We start from the raw sequence: 25,378 nt of genomic DNA, 5'->3' as shown, positions 1-25,378 counted from the left end.
TGGCAAAGATTTTGTCTTGGCATCAGATATTGGCTCTGATAACAGGATGTGACTACTAAGATGATGGGTAAAGTGGAGGAAAATATACTTTTAGGTATGACAATGAAAATAACCTTGGATTTTTATCAAGCAGATATGGGTTTGAATCCTGGCTTTATCATTTACCAAGTAACATTGGGCAAGATATTAAATTCTTTGCAACTCAGTTTTCACATTAGTAAACGGAAAGAATGCCTTACAGGACTATAGTGAGGGTTAGAAATAAGGTACACAATATATACTTTCTAATAGGCTTTTAGTAGGTGGAAGTAGTGATTTGAGTAGTTGCGGTCAAATATGGGTATGAGGAAGTCCCAGCCTTTCATAATGCATTCATAAGTCATGAGTCATGCACTTGGAGTTATTTCCCAAGAATACCACAGCCAGGGTGGAGTAGAAACTATGAACGGCACATTCTACACTGCCCATTGAGATGGACTGGAGGCAAGGAGACTGGTTGGCTTTTGCAGTGATCCAAATGAGTTAAGCAACAGTTGATGAGCTGTTATACCGGCAGTGAAAATAATGAGAGTTTACTTTGAAAGAGATTTTAGGAACTAGAATTTTTTTAAAAAAAGATTTATTTATTCATGAAAGACACAGAAAGAAGCAGAGACCTAGGCAGAGGGAGAAGCAGACTCCCCATGGAGAGCCCAATGGGGGACTTGATCCAGGGACCCGGGGATCACTATCTGAGCCAAAGGCAGATGCTCAACCACTGAGTCACCCGGGTGTCCCAAGGAACTAGAATTTGAGGTGCTTTGTGCTGATTAGCTGTGCAATGTAAGGAGTTATTGGGTCCTGATTTCCTGTGCCAGTCAACTGTGGGACTTGTGGTCCTGGTCTGTAAGGCCATACATGATGGACCAGTATAATGCAAAAGAAAAGACTGAATCCAACGGGTTGTTAATTTTTTTTATCATTAGTTTATTTTAAAGGAAAAGTTTTTAAAACCAAAATTGAACGGAAAAATTACCTCAGACCAAAGAAAGAATAGTACTTTGAATCGAGTACATCTTAGCTTTATAAAAACTTCACTGCATTGTTCTTAATGTCATTTCACTACAGACCAGTGAAAACTTTTATCATTCCTTAAACTTTGGAAACATGGAAATAGGGAATGTGCAAACAGAACCAGATTTTGAGGGAAATTAAAATTCTTGGTTATTACTACTACTACTAATAGCCAGTATTGCGGTGCCTGTCTGGCTAAGTCAGTAGAGTGTGTGACTTTTGATCTTCAGGGTTGTGAGTTTGAGCACCAATTGGGTGTTGAGATTACTTTTAAAAAATGGCCAGTATTTATTAAGGATTTATTATATGCCGGGCACTGTTTTAAATGTTTTGCACATATTAGGTAATCAGTGTTAAGCAACTAACTTTAATAAAACAGATGAGAAAAATAAATAAATAAAATAAAACAGATGAAGTGTTTTATTGAAGTCTGAGCAGATTGGGAGGAGGAGTATAGCATGAAGAGGTAATGAATTCTAAAAGTAATGGAGAAGGCTTATGTTAGAAGGATTAATATTTGATCTGAACTTTAAAAATGAGTAGAATTTCAAACTTTGAAGCTTATGTCTACTTTGTTTTCTTCAGTGGATTTGTGGTGCCTCATTCCAACAGAAAAAGAGTCTAAACATCTGGTAGATAGTTCTTGTTCCCTATGAAAACCAGTCCTACTTCTTTCAAGTAGAAAAACTGTGGAACACAACAAAAAGCTCTAAGTTGTATATCAGTGATGAGTTAATATTTGGAGAGAAAGATGTTAGAATGCCACACTAATCCACTTGTGAAACAATTATGGCAGAAATTTTAAATGGCTAGAATTTTTTTGTTACCCTGTGTTGAAAGGAGAATGAAATTTAGCATAACATTTCTGGAAAATCCAGAAACTGAGTTTTTCAGATTACTCATTATTCACAGTGATGGGAACTTCCTTTATTACTTTCAGTTTGTTCCTTGGACTTAATTAATGTTCATAGTGATAAAATCTGTTTTAAGTAATTTTTAAGTCATTTTAAAATGTAACTTTTAGGAAGATCTTGAAATACAGTGAGTGAAGGAGGGTTTCAACTTGTTCAATGTTCAGCAGTTTATTAATAAAATCAAATATCATCTCAGACTATAGTCATTGGTTATAAACCAAGCTGATAACCCTTAAGTGTAGGAACTGAATGTTTCCTCATATCTGTAATATTACATCATTCAGATAAAGGAGTTTATAAATTTGATGTCTTCAATAGTTTTAATTAAGATATTTATTGGATTAAGCCTCCTGACCCTGAATATTGTGTTTTAATGTAATGCTTTTTCCTGCTTTCACCTGGATTCAATGAAATGTTGTTTGTTTTTATTTACCAGGAAAGGCCGTTGTTTACCTTGTGGCTTTCCATCTGTTCTTTGTTATGTTTGTATGGTCCTATTGGATGACAATTTTCACATCTCCCGCTTCCCCCTCCAAAGAGGTAAATTTAATGTTGGTAAATTACCAAATGCTGTAGCTAATGATGGAATTATTTTCCCTATGATACCTTGGTTAACATTTTACTACATAATGCATTTGTTCTGTTTCTGTTCATGAACTTGCTTGGTGACTCTACATTGTGAATGTGAGTCTTCAGTCTGGACTCAGATAAAACCCACTGACTTAGTGCACTGAATGACTGATAATAGTTTACTTAATACTGGTATTTTTCTGCCATGCTGTATATTCTTAAAGACATACTTTACTTTTTTTATTGAAATAAAAAATCTTAAGGGACAGAATAGAGTTAGAAAAGTAGAGTATACTTTTGGACACCTTAACATATTTTCTCAGGCCTGAACAAATATGCTACAACTAAAGAAAGTTTTGATTGTGGGAAACTGTCTAGGCTTTAATATGGCATATGTTTCTTCTAATTTGAGGTTCCATTGGGAAAATAATGTGAGGAAATATTTATGTAGAGTATTAAAACCAGTGTTTCTCTTACCTGGACATAGCTGACTGAAATCTGTTATAACTAGATAGCTAAGAATGTACTCTCTGGTGTTAGGATTCTCTGAGTTTGATTTTCTGTTCTAGCACATTACTTAATGTCTCTGAGCCTCCGTTTTCTCGTTGGAAAATAGTGCCTGTTTTCAAATATTAGATGATGATAATTATTCCACTTCCATAAAATTCATCAAAATTCTTTAAAAGTTATAGACCATATTTAAAAATAATATCAACTTTTATTTAACTTTTATAACTTTTATAAAACATATATACACAAAAGTATATATAAGTGTACACCTGATGGATTTTCACAAACCAAAACACCCTTGAGTAACCACCACCAAGCTGAAGAAACAGAACATTGCCAGTATCTCATAAGCCTCCTCATGCTTCCTTCCAGCCATGCAAACCCACTTTCCTGCCCCCTAATAGCATCAGTTCATTTTGCCTGGTTTTGTATTTTACATAAATGGAGTCATATACTTTGTTTATTTGTGTCTCTGGCTTCTTTCATTAACATTCTGTTTTAATATTCTTCCATGTTGTTGCATGTACTTGTGGAGCATTCATTCTCATTATTGTTTAGTATTCAATTGTGGTAAATAATAGCTTATTTAGCTAGTCTGCTGTTGATGGGCAGGGGCATTTGGGTGTCTTCCAGTTTTAGGCTCTTACAAATAGGGCTGCTGTTAACATCCTATTACATATACCTATGTATATATTTACATACATACCCACATATGTGTATATTTATAGTTCTTTTGGGTAGGTGCCTCAGATTAGAATTGCTGGATCCTATGTTGTGTGTACATTCAGCATTAAGTAGGAAATGCTACATAATCTTTTGCCCGTTTTTGTTCTATTGGGTGCTCTTGTTTTAAGGGGTTGAGCAATCAATCAAACGGTGTTTCCTCAAATGTATTCATCAGACATTTGGTAATAATTAGTCAACTCTTAAAGTTATGTTACAAACTGCCATCCATATCTTTCTTTATTTTTAAGATTTATTTTTAAGGTTTTATTTATTTATTCATGACCCACAGAGAGAGACATGACACAGAGAGAGAGAGAGAGAGAGAGAGAGGGGCAGAGACATAGGCAGAGGGAGAAACAAGCTCCCTGCGGAGAGCCCCATGCAGAACTAGATCCCAGGACCCCAGGATCATGACATGTGCCAGAGGCAGACACTCAACCACTGAGCCACCCAGGCGTTCCAAGATTTATTTGTTTTTAGAGAGCACATTTATGCAAGTGGCAGGGAGGGCAGAGGGAGAGGGAGAGAAGCAGGCTCTCCACTGCACATCGAGCTCAACACAGGGCTTAGTACGGGGCTCAGTCTCATGACCATGAGATCAAACCTGAGCCAAAACCCAGAGTTGGTCACTTAACTGATTGAGCCACCCATGCGCCCCACAAACTGCCATCTACATCTTAAGCTCTGAGTTGAAAAAGAACTAATTTTATTTAATCACTTACTACTAGTGATGGCTGTTGAAAACATAGAGTGTATAGAAGTAAATAGTTCTTGTTATAGGAAATAAAAATAAAAAGAGTTGATGGGCTGGCTTACTTGTAAGAGAATGCGACTCATGATCTTGGGGTCATGGATTCGAGCCCCATGTTGGGTGTAGAGAGTACTTAAATAAATAAACTTTAAAAATAGAATAAAAACAAGTGGTAATCCTTTTGAGAAGCAGTATAGTATAGAAGTGAAGAATTCAGACTTGGGTTCCAGAGTGCCCAGGTTCAACTCCTGCCTCTGCTGCGAACTAGCTTTGTGTCTTTGGAGACTTTCTTCCGCTGTCTGCACCTCAGAGCTTTCCTGTAGAGTGAGGACAATAGTGGTACATACCTTACAGGATTGTTGTACGTATTGAATAAATTAATCATGTATGTGATTAGTAATATTTATAATAATATATACTTAATAGTATATATTATAAATATGTAAAGTGCTCAGAAGAATACATAGCACTTAATAAGTGCCATTTAAATGTTATTTATTTATTTATTTTGGTTGCTGTTTTGTCATATTGCATCCATTTAGCATTCAGCATAGGGCTTAAGCCTTTACATCCACTCCATCCTTCATGTTCCCCTTTTCCTAGAAGTTCAGCTGATCCCCAAAGCCTGTCCAGTGGCCCTGCTATGGCATGCTCTACCTTCCTGTCATAGAACTTAACCATACTGACTTGTATCCACCACCTTATTGTTAATTTTTTGAAGCAGGGATCATTTTTATGGTGTCCTGTACTGTATCCCTCTCCCATTATTTAGCACAGAGTGAGTGTTCACTATTGAATGAATGAATCATTAAATCATCAAAGGCTGGCTAAGTTAAGCTGCAGTGGCAACCAAGAAAGAGTAGGAGTTTATGATTCTTTCTCTCTTTTTTTAAGATTTTATTTATTTATTCATGAGAGAGAGAGAAGGGCAGAGACAGGCAGAAGCAGGTTCCATGCAGGGAGCCTGACGTGGGACTTGATCCCGGGTCCCCAGGATCACACCCTGGGCTGAAGGTGGCGCTAAACTGCTGAGCCACCCAGGGATCCCCCTAGGATTCTCTTTCTAATAAGCTTCCAGTGTGCCAACTGAGCTGGTTCCTTAGAGTAATTACAAAGCTATGCAGTAGCTACTAAAGTTAACAGTAGTTGAGAGGTTAGAGCAACATTTGGAAATCAGACCCAGGAAAACTGATTGAGTCTAAATAGCAAAAACTCTACATTTTTAGGGAAGTTAAGTTATAAATATGTGTATTTTTTCATTTTTTGTCAGCAAGTACTTGGCACCTACTCTTTGTCAGACTGTGTGTGCTAGGCTCTGGGAATAAAAAGAACAAGAAAGACATAGTCCTTACATTTTAAAAGAAGAGACAGATAGTAGACAAATAAATAATTATAAATTGTGATAAACTTACAAAACTTTAGAAAAGAACATGATGATGTAGTAAAGTGTAACACTAAAAGATATCAGGGGAAAACAACTGTAGGTAGTATGAACAAATTTCTGAGGATGTGGCACTTAAGACTTCTGTAAGTATCTCTTTCACTAAAGTATTAGTTTTTTGTTTTGTTTTAAGATTTTATTTATTTATTCAGGAGAGGCACAGAGAGAGAGAGAGAGGCAGAGACACAGGCAGAGGGAGAAGCAGGCTCCTGCAGGGAGCCGGACGTAGAACTCGATCCCAGGTCTCCAGGATCATGCCTTGGGCTAAAGGCGGCGCTAAACCGCTGAGGCACCCAGGCCAGGCTGCCCAAGTATTAGCTTTTTGAAGGAGGATCTTTGTTGTTTATTGCTGTATCCCCATTGCCTAGATTCAGACCTTGTATATAACAGGCAGACTGCTAAATATATGAATGAAGGCAAAATATGAAGACCTAGCAGTCATTTTCCATCACTTAAGTGTCATCTCTCTAAAAAGAAAATATGGCCCCATCACTTCTCGGGTAATCCTACAGAGGTCACCAATAAGCTACAAGATAAATCTCATGCTCATTTGGATGGCACACAAGAAAGACCCTTCATGAAGTAAAATCTTACTAACTTTATCTGCACTGCTTCTTCCTGGAACTTGGTAGTGTTTTGCACTGACTATACCATGCTATATTTGTGCTTTCTATATGCTGCTCCCTTTACCAAGATTCTCTTTCCCTCCTTGTTTTCCTGCAAGATTCCTGTTACCTCTCAAAACCTGGTATAGGTACTGCTTCTTCCAAGAGACTTTCAGTGACATTCTCCACTCCCTCCTAAGGGAGCTTTTATTATACCTGGTAACATATTATACTTAAACTGATTTGTAAGTTGTATTTCTTTATTGACATGGCCAACATTCCTACTGAACTGTAGGAATATACTTTTGAAGGCAAAGGCTATAATATTCATCCGTGGATTCCTGTTACCTTGAGCAGTGCCAAGTTTTGTTTTTGTTTTTCCAAGTTCTTAATTGGGTATCTAACATATATTTAAATTGAACCATCTGAACACTGCATTTATGATATTTCATAGTTTGAATTCTGTTTTGTAGTTTTTAATGAAAACTAGATGTATGGTAGTAATTTCTGAGGTCTAATCCATTTAAAATTTGTTCCATTCCTCATCTAAAATTCTGGTGGCTCTTGAGATTTTTATTTTAATTTTTTTATAATTTGTAACATTAGTCCTTAAGGAAAAGTGATGATGTTGAGCCTGGGATACTACCACAGGCTAGAAATAGGACAGCCCAGGGAAGTATGTTCAGATTTTACAAGGAAGTTATAAAATTGGATTAGAACATCATCCTATCCAAGTATATATTTATTATCATACCATATGATTCTTATATTCTACTCTGAATGCTTCAGAGACACGTCATGTCATAGGAGAACTTTTCATTCAAACAAGTTACAAGTTACAATTCTCTTAAGAGAGAATGGGCCATTTTGCAAAGTAGGGAAGTATTTCAGTACCTGAAAGTATTTACAAAGGGAGTGGATCTCAGAAATGTCGTCTTAAGATTCCTACATGCCTGGGAGGTTAGATGAGTGACCTCCAAAGTCTCAGTTTAAGATTATGGGACCTTTTCTGACTTCTTTTTATCTTGTTTATTCGTCTGTGCTACTTCTCATGCCTTAGAAGTAAATTTGAGGATTTATTATGCCATCAAGATTTGATTGTGGGAACCAGGCAAGGTAATCTAAATAGACTCCTCTATGTCCTAAACTGTGGTGTTTGGTCAGGTTAGAGTAACAGTCTGTAAAAAGCAAGAACGTTTCTTTTACATTAGCAGTATAGAGGGAAGCATACTAGAGTTTAAAAGACCTGTGTTTTAATATCAGTTCTACCAGTAATTGTGCGATCTTAGAAAATTTCCCAAGGTTCTTGGCATCACAGTTTCTTCAGCCCAGACCTCTTTCTACTATGCCAGACTATTGCCTTGTTTGTAACAAGATAGGGTGCACTGATAAGCTAATATTATAACTGATGATGAGGCATCAAGAATATGGGAAAGTTTTAGTAGCAAGTTAGGTGAATCAAAATACTTGAATATAAAAAGATAGAACTCCATTCATGACTCTTTAGTTCTTTTCAAGCTAAACCCTGCTTTTGCTTGAAAAAATTGAAAAACAGTACAGTTAAAAATATAATATGATGAAAGCAAGTCCCAAGCCATTTTTAGTTTTTAAAAAAATCTGAAATAAAGACTGATAGAGATTGAAAGCTTCTGTTTGCATGAAATTAGAGGCATTAAAACTGAGGGTCCTTGAGATACTGAGATGACAGGAAGAGCAACTATAAACAAGTCCTTTGTAGGGAAAATGCTATTTAAGAAATGGACTGCAGGCTGGTAACTCTATGGGAATAAAACTTTAAGAAATGGAAACTAGAAATAACTCTATAAAAGAGACAGTCCTTAATAATTTTGCAGAAAGTACTTCTATTGGCTAGCTTTCTAATAGCTAAAACAAAGTAGTAAAAGAATGACTTGTTGACCTCATTGAGATACTTGACCAGAAAATAGCTGGACCTCATGCCTATGATTTAATCTATTATCCAAAGTGAGTAAATCTTGGACATCCTTCCAAAAATTACAAATTTCTTGACACTAATTTTCAAACATCAAAATTTTTATTAATAGGAAATATATATTAAGCCCTTTTTGTTTTGGGGGTATTTAATATTTAATTTTTTCTGTAAAAAACAAAGATGAAATTTTCTAGTTCGTATTTTTTCCCATCATTAGTATTGAGGGCAAATATTTTTTAATCTGTCAAAGGTATGTAGTTGTGCTAAAATACACTTGATTGAGCTTCTCAAATTTGAAAATAAGTTTTGCCTTCATAGAAGAAAATGTTTTTTTCTGTTCAGAATGAAACTTTTTCTGAGTATGATACTTCATGGGATTAAAAAGAATTAATGGTTATTTCTCTTTTTATAGTTCTACTTGTCCAATTCTGAAAAGGAACGTTATGAAAAGGAATTTAGCCAAGAAAGACAACAAGAAATTTTGAGAAGAGCAGCAAGGGACTTACCTATCTACACCACATCAGCTTCAAGGAGTAAGAAAAATCAGTCTTAAACTTTCCTTTCCAAAGAATTTTTAAAATATGGCTAATTCTGCCAAAATATATCTGCATGAGTTGACAATTAAATGGATATTGTGATTGCTACAAATAACATCTGCAAAAACAAGATTTTCCTGTGTTCTGTATCCTCTGTGGTATTTCAGATACACATATATAATGTACATGTATTGATACAGATTTTTTTAAGGAGCTCACTATGAGCCTCTTTTCTCTGCAGTTTTTTTCCAGTTCAACCCCATGGCTAAAAAATGTCTTAGCAAACCATCATTTGGAAAATCTGGTTTGAATTTGGATATTGTGTGTTATCACGGAATAATTTTTTTTAAAAATCAAGAATGTGCTAACTTATTTTTTTTTTAAGAATGTGCTAATTTAGAATGGAGAGGAGTAAAAGACCCAAAGGGGAAGAATCCTGTTCAAGTTTTAAAACTAATACTCAGCCAAAATTTGAACTCAGGTTTATCTGATTCCAAGGCCATTGGGATTTCCCACTGCCTACATTGACATAGGTGACTCGTGCAGCACCTTCCTTTTCTTAGGGTGACAGGCTTATAATTCGGATGAGTTAATGGGTGGCCAATGTAGTCACTTAATTATAGGAAATTGTTTTAAGTTATAAACTACATACCCCATGAGTTTGTTCAAATACAGGATCATATAATAGCTAACAGTTATTCTGAGTGCTTTACACATACTCATTTAAACTTCACAACAACCCTGTGAGGTAGGTACTATTGTCTTCATTTTACAGATGAGTGCTTAGAAAACTGAGACACAGAGAGGTTTATAACTTGTTCAAGGTCATATAGATAGTATGTGGAAAAAATGGATTTAAATGTAGGTGCTCTTGCTCTAGAACCCACTGTGCTGTTCAACTCCAAGTAGAAAGAAGAGGAGCTTTACCTTTGTGTAGTTATGGTCAAGTGGTGACTAAGGAATTATAAAGTTCTTACAAGATTTTAGGAGGGGATATTTGTTAAATTTTTCGTGCATTTAATACTATTGTTTTTGCATGACTAATAAATTGCTGTACATAACAAAAAACAAATTTCAGATCAGACCTCTGCTTTCCCATTACTAGTGTAGTGAGTCACTGACTTTCTAAGTTCTTGTTTCCTTATTTATTTTTTATTTTTATTTTTCTGAGAGAAGAGTACAAGTTGTGGGGGGCCAAGTCGGGGTCAGAGAGATAATTTTTAGCAGGCTTCACACCTGACATGGAGCCCAATGTGGGCTCGATCTCACAACTCTGAGATCATGACCTGAACCAAAATCAAGAGTTGGATGCCTAACGGACTGAGCCCCCAGGCACCCTTCTGTTTCCTTATTTTAAAATGAGGATAAGAATATCTATATCTTTGGGTTAGTGGAAGTATTAAATAAGATATGTAAGTGAGATACACATTTAGTGTAGATCTTGATATATAATAATGAATTTTCAGTAAATGATAGCTAATATAAAATATTCTTTTTTTATATTCAATTAGGAAAAGTCTGATTTATAATAATTATTTGTACTTATAGTTCTGCAGATTAGATGTTCTTAACCCAAAGTCCAAGATTTCAGAGAATTTATGAATTCTGAGATAATATGCAAAGTTGCGGGTACATGTAGTTTTCAGAGTAACCTGCTCATACCAAGATAATCTGAGATTATCTTGATTTTCAGAGCAGTATGCGTGCCTCGAATAGTTAATAGGCACTGATGTAAAATCTTTGCACTTAAAGGCTTTATTATTTTTCCATTATATAAAGCCATTATAATGGCTTTCCTGTAATCTGAATAATACCCTTTGTCTATTCAGTTACACTAGAATTATCCCACATATTTTATTGGTGATCATTTAATCTTCAGGACACCTCTGAGGGAGGTGCTGCACATTATTTTAGAGATGAAGAAATGAGGCACGAATTAGGTATCCATAGTCCTCAAGTGATAAGATCTTGGATTTATAGCTTACCTTCTGATTACAGGCAGAGTCCCAGCTCTTGAGCACCATTTTATACTGCATTTCTACTGCTTAGAGTTCCATACTTTGGGGAGTTTTATTCTTTTTTCTTATTATGGAAACAATATTCATTCTTTAAAAAACAAAATTACAGAAATACATATTATAGAAAGTAGACCTTTCACAGACCAAAAAACGAATGAAAGTGATAGAGCTGCCTCCACAGAGAGGAATTAGTGGCTGAGAAACAGGGATGGGGGGCTTTTCACTCAGTTTTTTGGGGGGCTTTTTGAACCATGTGGACAAATTATCATCTATTCAAGAAACAGAATGAGTTTTTCTAGACCTTCTACTTCCACGATGTGGATTCAACTGACATGTCTCTCTAGCTTTGTCCCACACTGTTTCCTTGCATCAGCTCTGTGCTAAATTACTCGTCTTTCCCCACCTTTTTTGATGTCTTTTTCTCTGCCTAGGATGATTATGTTTTCCTCTCTAGTTTGAAGTTTTAAGCAAATGTCTGCTGCTTTTTATCCATTTGTATTCAGTTGAACACAAAGTGATTTTTATGTTTTTTTAATATTTATTTATCTTAGAGAGAAAGCTCTGCACATGTACACGGGGTGGGAGGGGGAGCCGAGGGAGAGGGAGATGAGCTGACTCCCTGCTGATTGGGGAGCCTGACTTGGGGCTCCATTCCAGTACCCTGAGATGGTATCCTGAGCCGAAATCAAGAGTTAGTCACATTAACCGACTGAGCCACCCAGGCACCCCAGGAAGTGATTTTTAAAATCTGCTCTGAAAAAAATAAATAAATAAATAAAATCCGCTCTGAACTTCTCAAGTTCGTACCTTGTAGGTCACAAATAACTGTCTCATAGTTATTTCTGTTTTACCTCCTTGACCTTGTCTGGCTGTCAGGAATTTCTCCCATAGTCTCTAACAAAGTGTCTCATTAAATAGCCCCTCAGTAGGTTTTTGTTTAATAAATTTGTTGAATGAATCTCTTCCTGGGTATTCTCCATAATGGCTGTTTATGCACTTTTTGCATGTCATTCTTATGCAGAGGCCATGCTAATCTTATCTGTATCCTGCTAATTTTAGTATATATGCTGTCAAAGCGAGCACTGTTTATGCACTTTTAAATCTCCCTAGTATTTTCTCCTTCACTGATTTTCCCCATCATGGTTTGACTTTATATTTTATCAGAAATATTACTATTATCCTAATAACACCTTCTATTGAGAAAATATGTTCCAGAAGATTTATAGTTAATCTGCACAATAATCGTTTGCACTTTGTTTTATTTGCACTTACAGAAGAGGAAATTGAGGCTCATAGAAAGTAAATTTACTGACCCAAGGTCACAGGCTAGTAAATGAAAGAACTAGCATCAAACCTAACTGGTGACATAGTCCCTGCTGCCTTCAGGACAATGTTTCGCTGGTGCACGTTTACAGATTGGCTTTTCCAGAGCATATCAGTTTCCTCTTGGTATCTGTTCTCGTCCCTCTTTTTTTTTTAAGGTTTATTTATTGAGAGAGAGAACAGGGGAGAGGGGGAGACGGAGAAGTAGACGACAAAGAGACTTAAGCAGACTCCGAGCTGAGTGGGGAACCCAACATGGGTCTCAGTCCTATACCCCTGAGGTCACAACTTGAGCTGAAACCAAGCATTGGAGGCTTAAGCGACTGCATCACCCAGCGCCCCCCTCATCCTTTCTCATATTTACATAAAGATTGCTGACCTTCTCCGGTTTGCTCCTATAACTCTTGCTTCTTCAGTTAATAAATCACAACCAGTTTCTTCCCTCTGTTCTCAGGTATACATCAAAGTATATCTCTCTCTTAAAAACAACAGCAATTTATTTTGGATGCTGTTCTAACCATTATATTTTTTTCCCCTTTGAATTAGATCCTCCTTTTTTTTTTTAAGATTTTATTTATTTATTCATGAGAGACACAAAGAGACAGGCAGAGGGAGAAACAGGCTCCACACAGGGAGCCTGACGCGGACCAATCCTGGGTTCCCAGAATCTCACCCCAGGCTGAAGGCAGTGCTAAACTGCCGAGCCATGCTAAACCCAGAGCCACTGGGGCTACACAAGTTAGGTCCTCTTATAAGTTGTCTTCACCAAGACCTCTTTTCCTTTCCAGCTAATTCCAGGCAACTGACTTCCAGTCTCCCTACCCAAGTTCAGTGGCTTTTGTCATCCTGGCTTCTTAAAAAGCTTTCCTGTTTGTGCTTTTCTATTCTGGTTCTGGTTCTGATTTTTAAATTACTTATTCTTCCTCCTAAATTTAATTTTTCTATTTCTTAGCTTCACAAGGGTGCCTTGCCCTCATTCTTTTCATAGTTTTCCTTTGGCTTTTGTTTTCACCTCTGGAATTCTGACACTAAGATATTGTGATCATTAGTTTATTGTGTCTCAGTTTTTTTTTTTAAATAGTTTTCAGGAATGAGTTCACTTTTCTTAATATGAATTATAACAGATTCAAGGGCATTGTCACACTAGCACTTATTTGCATTCCAAACCCTTTCTTGTATCTCAGGCAAAAGGGTGAAGCTGTAGCTGCACACAAGGATCACTTGTCTATCTAGAGGCCTACAGTCTAGCTGCACAAGGGCTGCAGCATCCTTCCTAATGTTTCAGATGGAAGAAGCTGCAGACCTTTCCCCTAGAGCACCCAATAGCCATTATTCTAGGCTTTATCACTCTTCTTGGCATCTGTGTTCTAACTTGGTATTTCCAGCTTGGTTTGTTTTCTGGGTTAGTTACACTACTGTGTCTGCTATCTGCATGTATCCATGGGACTAGGTGAGCTTGGAGTCCTATTTCATCCTCTTACCTGGCTCCCCCCAGAATACCTGTCCTTGAGTGACCTATTATCCAAACCTACAAAACTAGATTCACCAATCCAAAATTTAATACCATAAAGCAGTATTTTTGTCATATGATAGAAACTCTCTAAATATTTATTGATTGAATGAATGAGAGAATGAATAAAAGAAAAACACCTTGCCCCACTCTACCTGCTCTCCTCAGACTGAGCTTATTTCTGCCATTGGCAGCCTTATTCGTGTCAGGGCCCAAGACTAGAAACTGAAGTTTGCTGATTGCTCCGTTTTCCTCAGTTCCTCTGTCTCCTTAGCCATCAAGATCCTTCAGACGTCTTCTTCAAAGGTTTGTTCAGTTTGATTTCATCTCAGGACAAAATTCTCACTTCAGCATTTTGAGTAGAAGTATAGAAGAAAATAAGATACTCCTGATCTTCATCTTACCACTAATTCAGCTGTGTTTTTCATCTGTAGAATGGAGAGATCAACTAGGAGATTTCTTTCTTTACTTTTTCTACATTGTAAAGCTTTATCTCCCTAGTGGTCCAACCCAGGTGAGGTATTATAGAACAAGCCTTCAGTAAAGTATAGCTTATTCATTTAAATGGATGTTTATATGTATTCCCTTCAACTTAAAGACATTTTTGTTCAAATTATTAAAGTAATACATGCTCATCATTTCAAAAAAGATTTTAGGGCTCCAGATAGAAAGTGAGGAGTACTTGGGTGGCTCAGTTAAGCTTCTAACTCTTGATCTCAGGCTCCAACTCTTGATCTCAGCTCCGTTTTGATCTCAAGGTTGTGAGCTCAAGCCTTGCATTGGGCTCCATGCTAGGCATCAAGCCTACCAGAAAAAAAGAGAGAAAAGTGAGTTTGCTTTTCACCCCAGCACTGCTCTCCAGGAGCACCCTGTATATCCTTGCAGAAATCTCTTACACTTCGCGGGTTATTGCATAACTTATGTACAATTAATATAGTTTAACAACTAGAGTGAATACAATACAATACCAATGCAAATTTGGTTACCTAAAGAGTGTCTTTTAGCAGATGTAACTTACAACATTGCTTCAAGTTAATGCTTTGTCTCTTTTTATGTTAGTTCAAGTCTGGAAGGTGGATGCATTTTATTGGGATATATAAAGAGAAAATATATGTCTTCTTATCCCTTAGAGATGTGAAACGTGCTACATATTCAAACTATGTAACAATTTGTCTTTTTTTTCCTATGTGATATATTTGCATTTTTCCAATTTAGGGTACATGTGTATTTTGTATGGAAAATTCTTGTTCAAGTCCACATAGTATTCCACTGTATAGATATATCAGAATGCTTAGCCATTTACATCATTCAAGTTACTCATAGTATTTTATTATTAAAAACAATGCTGTAGTGAATGTGTCTTTTTTTTAAGATTTTATTTATTTATTCATGAGAGACACAGAGAGAGAGGCAGAGACACAGGCAGAGGAAGAAGCAGGCTCCATGCAAGGAGCCCGATGCAGGACTGATCCCGGGACTCCAGGATCCCGCCCTGGGCCGAAGGCAGGCGCTAAACCGCTGAGCTACCCAGAGATCCCCCATAGTGAACATGTCTATAGAATTTTCTAAAAGTAGAAATCCTGGGTCACAGAACATACATATCTTAAATTTTTGTAGATACTGCCAAATTTCCTTCCAAATAGATTGTAATACATAAAATGATCCATGCACTATTTTAGAGGGTATACTTAATTTAAATTTTTATTTGAACCTATTTTCTACACTATTACTATGTTTATTAGGATCATAAGTAACAGGCAACAACTTAAGCTTTTTAACTCCCTTTCACTCCAAAAAGCTACGCAAAAATGTGAAATGGTATTAGAAATTGGTACGTATTTCCTGTATCTTAAAAGCAGAACTACAAGAAAGAATTGGAACCCAGAATTGGAACACCAAAACTGGGACTCAGTGCAGTTTGTTTCTTCTTGTTTCTGTGTATCTGTTTCATTTTTAACAGTATTTCCCTGAAAACAAGTTTTCATTTTTTACCCAATTCACATGGCAAAATAATGCCATCACATGTTACCCAGATCCAGCAGCATACAGCCATTTGCAATCCCAGTGCTTAATCCATAGGAGAGAGAGCATGAACTAGAAGGGGGGAGGGTGATCTAACTATAATGTTGTTATTCTCTATTCATCCATAATAATGATTTTTTTAAAATATTTTATTTATTTATTCATAGACACAGAGAGAGAGAGAGGCAGAGAGGCAGAGACACAGGAGGGGGAGAAGCAGGCTCCCTGCAGGGAGCCCGATGTGGGACTCGATCCCGGGTCTCCAGGATCACACCCCAGGCTGCAGGCGGTGCCAAACCACTGCGCCACCGGGGCTGCCCCATAATAATGATTTTTAAGGTACTTTCTGATTTATGAAGTCTTGGGACATTTCCCTGGTGAATCTCAGATATCTATTTGTCACTTATTTAAATTTCAAAAACTGAAACTTTAGGTTCTATACTATATACAGACTCTGATAGAACTCTTTCCAGTGAACTTCTCTTGACTTTTTTTTTATCAAAGTACTTGAGCTGACTTGGGAAAACAAGTCTTACTTGATCTGATTTCTTGTTACTCTCTGACATCATCTCCTATCTCATTTTCACCTTGTTCCAAGCACACCAACCCTTCCCTATCCTATTCTTTAAACTAAGCACACTCCCACCTCAAGGCATGTCCCTCTACTTAGAATCTTTTTCCCAGTGTGACTTACTAACCCCCTTCCTTCAATTTCAGTTTTCTCAAATGTCTCTGAAATTACAGTATGCAATATCCCAATTCCCCTTCCCTGCTTTATTTTTCTTATCAGCACCTATCACTAATATACTATTTATTTTGTTAACGTACTTATTACTATTTCCCATCTCCTCCAAAAGAATATAAGTTCTATGAAGACAGGAATTTAAACCTAGAATAGTATCTGAAATCTTGTAGGTGCTCATGTTTTGAATGAATGAACATATAAATTGGGCAACAGTGACATATGTTAGAATTGAGTGGGAAGAAGTTTGGGGTTATTTTTAAAATTTGGTCTCAGTTTTGCTCTTTGGGATAGGAATGGGAGATAAAACATTTTGTTTTTCTGAAAGCTATTGTATAATTTTAAAAACAATTCGACAGCACAGGGTGCCTTAAAGAGTTTAGATACATTCATTTTGATATTTTACTATAGACATTGTGTTATAATAGGAAAAAAACTTGAATCAGGACTTTGTAAATCTGAGTTATGCTACCTAACTAGGTGTTTGACCTTGTGCAAGTCACTTACTTGCTATAAATCTCCTTTTTCATCTGAAAATTGCTGGGCACTGTTCTATTTCTGAGTTTCCCTTCTTTCTCTTGACCTTTTGATTTCAGAAGCTCTCTAATGAGTTTTGGTATTAATTTAAAATTGTTATCAATTTCACAGAACTATTTGTAAAAAAAAAATGAAAGCAAATTTTATCGTCAAATTAACTAAGCTTGGTACGTCCTTCAACAATTTCCTTTTAATTCTTAAATGTAGCCATCAGATATTGTGAAAGATGTCAGTTGATTAAACCTGACCGGGCACATCACTGCTCAGCATGTGACATGTAAGTATTACTTGTTTGTTTTTATTTGACTCTAGTACTGGAAATTGGTGACAGAAGAATGGAAGAGGAAGGAACATTTTATATGCTCTATACTTAACAAGAACACTATATCGTCTCCCTTTATTTGCTATGTATACTGGGCTAACAAAAATATTTATATAAACTAGAATATACTTTGAAGTAATCTCAGTTAACAGTTCCTATGCTAGTTGATGGATATTTAATATTGATGAGCAAATAAGTTATAACTCCTTGAGAAAGATAATTTTATTTCCTGGATGGATTAAAAAGACTATCATTAAAAAAAACAGACTATCATGACGATTTTATTTTTATTGTTAATATTAAAACCTAACCACAAAAATGCTGTTTTCAATTACCATCTGTGACATTGTTGCCAAAAAAATTTGGAAGATTTTTTTTGTGTATGTGTACTTGTGAGAAGGCAGTGTGTTGAACAAAAAGATCCATAGTTTGGGAATCTCTACTATTCCTTGAATTTTAGTTAGGCTGTTTAACATTGTGAGTACTAGTTTATCCATTCCCTATGTTGCAGCAGTCACCTCTTAGCCACCTGGGGAGCTGTTCCAAGACTCCCAGTGGATGCCCAAATGTTGTTAATATTTAACGTATTTGTTCCTAAAGTTTTATTTTTATGTGTTGCATATGATTAAAATAGCATAGGGATTCTGTATTTCATTTTATCTCTCTCAGCTAATTTGTACTATCTAATTACCTAGTGCTATATGTACCATATCATATTACAGTGTCATTTGGTAGCTTAATTCCCAGTATTAAAAATCATCCTTTAGGGAACCCCGGGTGGCTTGGCGGTTTAGGGCCTGCTGTCAGCCCAGGGCGTGATCCTGGAGACCTGGAATTGAGTCCCACATCAGGCTACCTGCATGGAGCCTGCTTCTCCCTCTGTCTGTGTCTCTGCCTCTGTGTGTGTGTGTGTGTGTGTGTGTGTGTGTGTGTGTGTCTCATGAATAAATAAATAAATAAAATCTTTTTTTAAAAATCATCCTTTAACTATAAAAGGCCTTGTGGAAATACCAGAAGTTTTCTATAACCTAGTGTTTACTAGGTTAGTTTTTTTGTTGCTTTTGTTTTTTTGTTTTTGTTTTTTTGAGAGAGGGAGAAAGGGGGAGAGAGAATCTGAAGCAGACTCTATGCCCAGTGTGGAGCCCAGTGTGGGGCTCAGTTTTACAAACTGAGCTCATGACCTGAGCTGAAATCAGGAGTCGGACACTTCACCCACTGAGCTACCCAGGTACCCTTAGTTGGCTTTTCTAAGATATTATTTGTAAAGATAAAAATTTAAGCCAAAGACAGAGAAAATTATGAGAAATTAGAATTCAGGGAATTTTTATGCAAGGATTTTCTTACACTTTGTTTTTTAGGTGTATTCTTAAGATGGATCATCACTGTCCTTGGTATGTATAAAAAATAGAGGAAATCACATGGGGTGGAAAGGTTGTAGGAGAGAATTGAGAGTACGCATTTATGAATGCTTACCTCAGCATTCATAAATTTCTAAGGTCAATTCAGTTAATTACTCAATATTGATCTAGTCCCAATTATATATATACATATTTATATTAAATGTATTCCCTTAAATATATACTCTGATATTAACCCAAATAAGTATATATTAGGAAGTAACATTAAAATTCCAGATTCCTCATAGAATTTATTAAAAACACACATCCACAATTTAAAAAGATACTGCTCCATACTTCCCAAATGACCCATTTCTAAGTAATAATGATTTTTTTAATCTGTCATATGTATTGTTGTTTTTGTTTACTATAGTTAAAAAATAACATTAAAACTTGCCATCTAACCAATTCTAAGTAGTTCAGTCGTATTAAGTATGTTCACATTGGGTAACCAATCGTTAGAACTTTCTCATCTTGCAAAACTAAAATTCTGTACCCATTACCACCCCTCTAGCCCCTTGCAAACACCATCATGTTGTTTCTGAGAGTTTGTGATTTGTCTTATTTTTACAGTGTGACTTTCTTTATTCTTCTAGGGTGAATAACTGTGTGGGATTTTCTAATTACAAATTCTTCCTGCTGTTTTTATTATATTCCTTGTTATATTGCCTTTTCGTGGCTACAACAGTTTTACAGTACTTTATAAAATTCTGGACGGTAAGTCTTTTTTCTATCTTAAAACATATATTTAAGACTTTTTAAGATTCTATATTCATAAAGAATTCATTCTTTTTTATAAGTCGATGCACTTTATTTCAGTTTTGTTAGGTAGAATTTATAATGGATCAGAAAGCAGATGGGATTAGTTTACCTTCATATGTTTATTTGTAAATAAATGGATATTAAATAGGATATAGTGAGCTTTTTTAAATGACAATATTTTCAGTAATATTCTAACAGTAGAGACCTATCAGGTTTAGAGAAGTAATTGCTTTTACTTGAGTTCAAAAGACTTACTGCAGTTTTACAGTAGTAAAAATGAAATTGCCAATACGCCAAATAACCACTAATCTGATTCCTGCCTCTGTAGATGTTAATCCTTTTCTGACATGAGTTGTAAATGTTTTTTTTCCATTTTCAATTTATATCTTATAACCCTGTTTTCTTTTTTATTTAAAATGTAATTAGCCAACATATAGTACATTAATTTCAGATGTAGAGTTCAATAATTTATCAGTTTTGTGTAACATCCAGTGTTCATCACATCATGTGCCCTCCTTAATGCCCATCACCTAATTAGCCCATCCCCCAACCAACCTCCCCTGCTGCAACCCTCAGTTTGTTTCCTGTAGTTAAGAGTCTCTCATTATAACCGTTTTTATCAAATCAAAGTTTTATATTTATAAGGCAGTATTTTCATGATTTCTTTTTTTAAAGATGTTATTTATTTATTTATTTATTTATTTATTTATCTTTTTAAAAAAAGATAACATCTTTTTTAAAAGATGTTTTTAACATCTTTTTTTAAAGATATTATTTATTTATTTGTTTGTTTATTTATTTATTTAGTTAGTTAGTTAGTTATTTTAGAGAGAGTGTGCATGCATCCATGTACATGAACCAGGGGAAGAGGGAGAGGGACAAGCAGACTGTGCTGCAAGCCCTACAGAGGGCTCAGTCTCATGACCTGGGACCCTGAGATCTGACCCCAGCCAAAACCAAGAGTTCAATGCTCAACTGACTGACAGGTGCCCCTATGATTTCTGATTTTCTGATTATTTATTTAAAAGCAGTGCTTTGGAGGCACCTGGGTCAGTCTGCTGGTCCCTTTCCCTCTCCCTCCTGAATTGTAATAGTCAGATAGAGGAGGTGGTTTGGAGTATGAACTCTGGATTGGTTAGTATGTATACGAGAGGTTTATTCCTTGCTGTCACTTAAGAACTGAATAGCTAGCTGTGGGAGAGGTGGTCTCTCTTCAGTTAGCAAGGCCTCAGATGCCAGAGCATCAAGCATACAGAAAATAAGGGTGACTCAGTTAGTTAAGTGTCCAGCTCTTGATTTTGGCTCAGGTCATGATCTCAAGGTTGTGAGATCAAGCCCTGTGTTGGCCTCTGTGCTGGGCTCCCTCTGCCTACCGCCTGCTACCACCACCCTGCCAACATTCACTCACTCTCTCACTCTCTGTCTCTCTCAAAAATAAAAATAGACAAGAATAAAAAAAGTAAGAATATAATGTGGCAGGAGCTATTACTCCAGTTTTCAAAGTTGAAAACTGAGGTTAGAGGAGTTAGGAAAATAGCCAGAATTTGAACATCGATATCTCTAATTCAGCATCCAACTACTTTTCATTGTGAGTTACTATTCATAGTCATACTTGGGAATTACGTAATTAAAACCTCAAATTGGGAACCCTGGGTGGCGCAGCGGTTTGGCGCCTGCCTTTGGCCCAGGGCGCGATCCTGGAGACCCGGGATCGAATCCCACATCGGGCTCCCGAGGCATGGAGCCTGCCTCTCCCTCTGCCTGTGCCTCTGCCTCTCTCTCTCTCTGTGTGTGACTATCATAAATTTAAAAAAAAAAAAATCTGTTAAAATATAAAATAAAACCTCAAGTCATCAAGCACAATTATTTTTCCAAAAAATATCTAATACATTTTAGAAGGACTTTCATTTGCTAAAAACATTGTTGGATTTTTAAACTTTGGGTATTTAAAACCAGGGAATGGTAGTAATTACAGTGCCTCTGTGCATATTAGAAAAGAGTACCCCAGTTCTATGTGGTCTCAGCCCAATGAATTTTGGATCCTACTGTTCCCCTGCTTCTAAGCACCTTTATTCAGTTTATAACGCGCTTAACCCTACTTCATTTTACATGAAGAGGATTCAGTGCCAGATAAAGCCTAAATTAAAGAATTTCATATTTCTTTGTCAGAAACTTAATCAGTGTTTGCATATAGTAATTTATTAATTAAGAAATATTTTTGGGGGGGTGGCTTAGTTCATTAGGCATTTGACTCTTGATTTTGGCTCAGGTCATGATCTCGGGGTCATGAGATCAAGTCCCAGGGAACCTGCTTGGGATTCTCTCACCCTCTCTCTCTCTGTCCCTCCATCACTCATGTCATGCTGTGTGTCTTTCTCTTAAAAAAAAAAGAAAAAATATATTTTTATTTTTTTTTCAGATTTATCATGAGTAAGGAAAGACTAGTAAACTTTATCTATTTCTTCATTAACAAATATTTAGTATCTACTATGTGCCAGGCAGTGTTCTAGGCACTTTGGATATATCAGTGAACAAAACAGAGTCTTGTTTTTATAGAACTTACTTTTGAGAAAAGGAAGGCATATAAGAATAATAAATAAGTAAACTCTATTATACATTAGAAAGTAAACACTATGAAAAAAGTAAAAGTAGAGCAGGATAAGGGATATGACTAGTGTATGGAGGGAGAGTATGACAGAGGCAATTAGAAGTGTTAAAGAGAGTGATCAGGCTAGACCTCAGTAAGATCAGAATTGAGCAAAGTTTTGAAGGAAGTTAGTGGACACATGAGAGCACTTAAATATATTGAGCAAATATTAACAGATCTATAGAGAGAGATAGGGAGCAATACAATAATAGTAGGGACTTTAGTAACCCACTTTTATCAATGGATAGCTCACCCAGACAGAAAATCAATAAGCTTTGGCATTAAGATGATACATTAGACCAGTTGGACTTAACCAGATATACAGAACACTCCATCCAAAAGAAACAGAAAACACAATGCTATAAAACTAGACATCAATTACAAAAAAGAAAACTGGAAAACTCACCAATAAGAATGCTCTGAAATAACCTAACTTTACATCTTAAGGAACTAGAAAAAGAATATACAAGCCACAGTTAGTACAAGGACGGAAATAACAAATCAGACTGGAAAAAAATTAAACAGGGACTAAAAAGACAATAGAAAAAGTCAGTGAAAGAGCTGTTTTTTGAAAAGATAAACAAATTAGTCTAACCTTTACCTAGACTTACCAAGAAAGAAAGAGGACTCAAAATCAGAAGTGAAAGAGGAAACATTATTTCTAATATCACAGAAATACAAAGTATCATAAGAAACTACTATGAACAATTTTATACTAGCAAATTGGACAACTTAGCAGAAATGAATACTTCCATAGAAAATACAATTGCCAAGACTGAATCATGATGAAATAGAAAATCTGAAGAGATTAATTCTCAGTAAGGAGATTAAATCAGTAATCAATAGATTCCCAATAAACAAAAGTCCAGGACCAGATGGTTTGGTAGTGAATTCTGCCAAACATTTAAAGAACTAATGCCAGTCCTCAAAATCTTCCAAAAACATAGAAGAGGGAACACTCCTAAATTCATTTTAGGAGGCCAGTATTACCCTGATACCAATAATGGACAAGGACACTATAAGAAAAGAAAATTATAGGCCAATATCCTTGTTGAACAAAGATGTAAAAATCTTAAAATACGAGGGAGTTCAACAATACATTAAAGGGATTATACACCATGATCACATGGAATTTATTCCAGGGATGCAGGTATGGTTCAGCATTTTTAAATTAATCAGCATGACATACCACATTAACAAATGAAGGGGAAAAAAATCATGTGATTATCAATAGATGGAGAAAAGCATTTGATAAAATTCAGCATCCATTTTTGGTAAAAATTCTTAACCAGGTATAGAGGGAACATACCTCAACACAATAAAGGCCATATATGACCAGCCCGCAGCTAACATAATACTCAGTGATGAAAAGCTTAAAGCTTTCCTCCAAGGATTAAGAACAAGACCAGGATTCCTATTCTTGTTATTTATTCAACACAATAAGTATCAGAAGTCCTAGATACAGGAATTAGGCAAGAAAAAAAAAAAGGAATTCAAATAGGAAAGAAGCAAACCTATTTGCGTAATACATGATATTATATTTAGAATACCCTAAAGACTCCACCAGAAAACTGTTAGAACTGAGAAGCTAATTCAGAAAAGTTGAAGGGTTCAAAATTAGTTGCATTTCTATACACTAGTAACAGGCTATCAAAAGAGAAATTGGGACGCCTGGGTGGCTCAGCAGTTGGGCACCTGTCTTTGGCTCAGGTCGTGATCCTGGGATTTGGGATTGAGTCCCACATTGGGCTCCCTGTGAGGAACCTGCTTCTCTCTCAGTCTGTGTCTCTCATGGATAAATAAATAAGTCTTTAAAAAAGAAAAAAGAAATTAAAACAATCTCATTTACACTTGGATCAAAAAGGTCAAAAAACATAAGTATTTATTCCCTAGGAATAACCAAGGAGATGAAAAGAGACCTGTACATTGAGAACTATAAGAGATTGATGAAAGCAGTTGAAGTCACAAATAAATAGAAAATTAATCTGTGCTCACAGGCTGGATGAATTAATATTTTTTTAATGAATTAATATTATTATAAAATGTCTGTACTGCCAAAAGCCATCTATAGATCTAGTGTAATCCCTAATTAAATTCCAATGACATTTTTCACAGAAATAGAACAAACAATTCTAAAATTTCTGTGGAATCACAAAAGACCCCAAATAGCCAAGGCAGTCTTGAAGAAAGCTGGAGGTATCACACTTCCTGATTTCAAACCATATTACAAAGATATGAATCTTTGATCAGTTAATTTACAGCAAAAGAACCAAGAGTATGCAGTGGGTAAAGGACAATCTCCATAATAAATGTTGGGAAAAATGGACAGCTACATGGAAAAGAATGAAACTGGATCCCTGTCTTACATCATACAAAAATAATTTCCAAGTGGATTGAAGACTTGAACATAAGACCTGAAACCATAAATCTCCTAGATGGAAAACATAGGCAGTAAGCTCTGTCACATTGGTCTTGGTGATTATTTTTTAGATTTGACACCAAAAGCAAAAGCAAGCAAAAGCAACCAAAAGCTAAAATAAACAAGTAGAACTACATCAGACTTTGAAGATTCTATACAGCAAAAGAAACCATTAATAAAACAAAAAGGCAGCTTAATGGAATAAGATATTTGCTAATCATATATCTGATAAGGGCTTAATAGACAAGTTAGATAAAGGTTGCCTACAACTCCATAGCCAAAAAAAAAAAAAAACAATTAAAAAAATGGACAGAGGATCTGAATAGTCATTTTTACAAAGACATGGATGGCCAGCAGGTACATGAAAAAGTACTCAATGTCACTAATCAGGGAAATGCAAACCAAAATCACAATGAGGGCAGCCCAGGTGGCTCAGTGATTTAGCACCTCTTTCAGCTCAGGGTGTGATCCTGGAGACCTGGGATCAAGTCCCACGTTGGGCTCCCTGCATGGAGCCTGCGTTTCCCTCTGCTTGTGTCTCTGCCTCTCTCTCTCTCTCTCTCTCTCACTCTCTCTCACTCTCTCTCTCTCTCTCTCTCTTTATCTCTTGTGAATAAATAAA

The 25,378-nt window shown here is 36.0% G+C and overlaps 1 protein-coding gene and 1 non-coding gene across 9 annotated transcripts in view; one reads left to right on the top strand and one right to left on the bottom strand.

Moving 5' to 3' along the window:
* Positions 1 to 25,378, top strand: part of ZDHHC20 (zinc finger DHHC-type palmitoyltransferase 20) — a 73,798-nt gene that overhangs the window by 28,782 nt on the left and 19,638 nt on the right. For 7 of the 8 annotated variants that reach the window (XR_005989406.1, XR_005989405.1, XM_041766257.1 and 4 more), the window contains exons 3-7: positions 2,404 to 2,507; positions 8,934 to 9,054; positions 17,417 to 17,486; positions 18,890 to 18,922; positions 19,525 to 19,645. Coding sequence is in view for 6 of the 8 variants with exons in the window: in XM_041766257.1 (XP_041622191.1) it covers positions 2,404 to 2,507; positions 8,934 to 9,054; positions 17,417 to 17,486; positions 18,890 to 18,922; positions 19,525 to 19,645 (449 nt within the window). In the remaining 2 variants the exon portion in view is untranslated. The remainder of the gene's footprint in view (positions 1 to 2,403; positions 2,508 to 8,933; positions 9,055 to 17,416; positions 17,487 to 18,889; positions 18,923 to 19,524; positions 19,646 to 25,378) is intronic. The other variant, XM_041766253.1, reaches the window with a different exon arrangement.
* Positions 12,052 to 12,158, bottom strand: LOC121498316. The gene has a single exon (XR_005989709.1). It is a non-coding gene; the product is annotated as a U6 spliceosomal RNA (small nuclear RNA).

Source organism: Vulpes lagopus, chromosome 8 (genome assembly GCF_018345385.1).
Source record: "Vulpes lagopus strain Blue_001 chromosome 8, ASM1834538v1, whole genome shotgun sequence".
In the NCBI taxonomy this organism is placed as follows: Eukaryota; Metazoa; Chordata; class Mammalia; order Carnivora; family Canidae; genus Vulpes; species Vulpes lagopus.
This window is presented reverse-complemented; position numbering and strand designations above follow the sequence as displayed.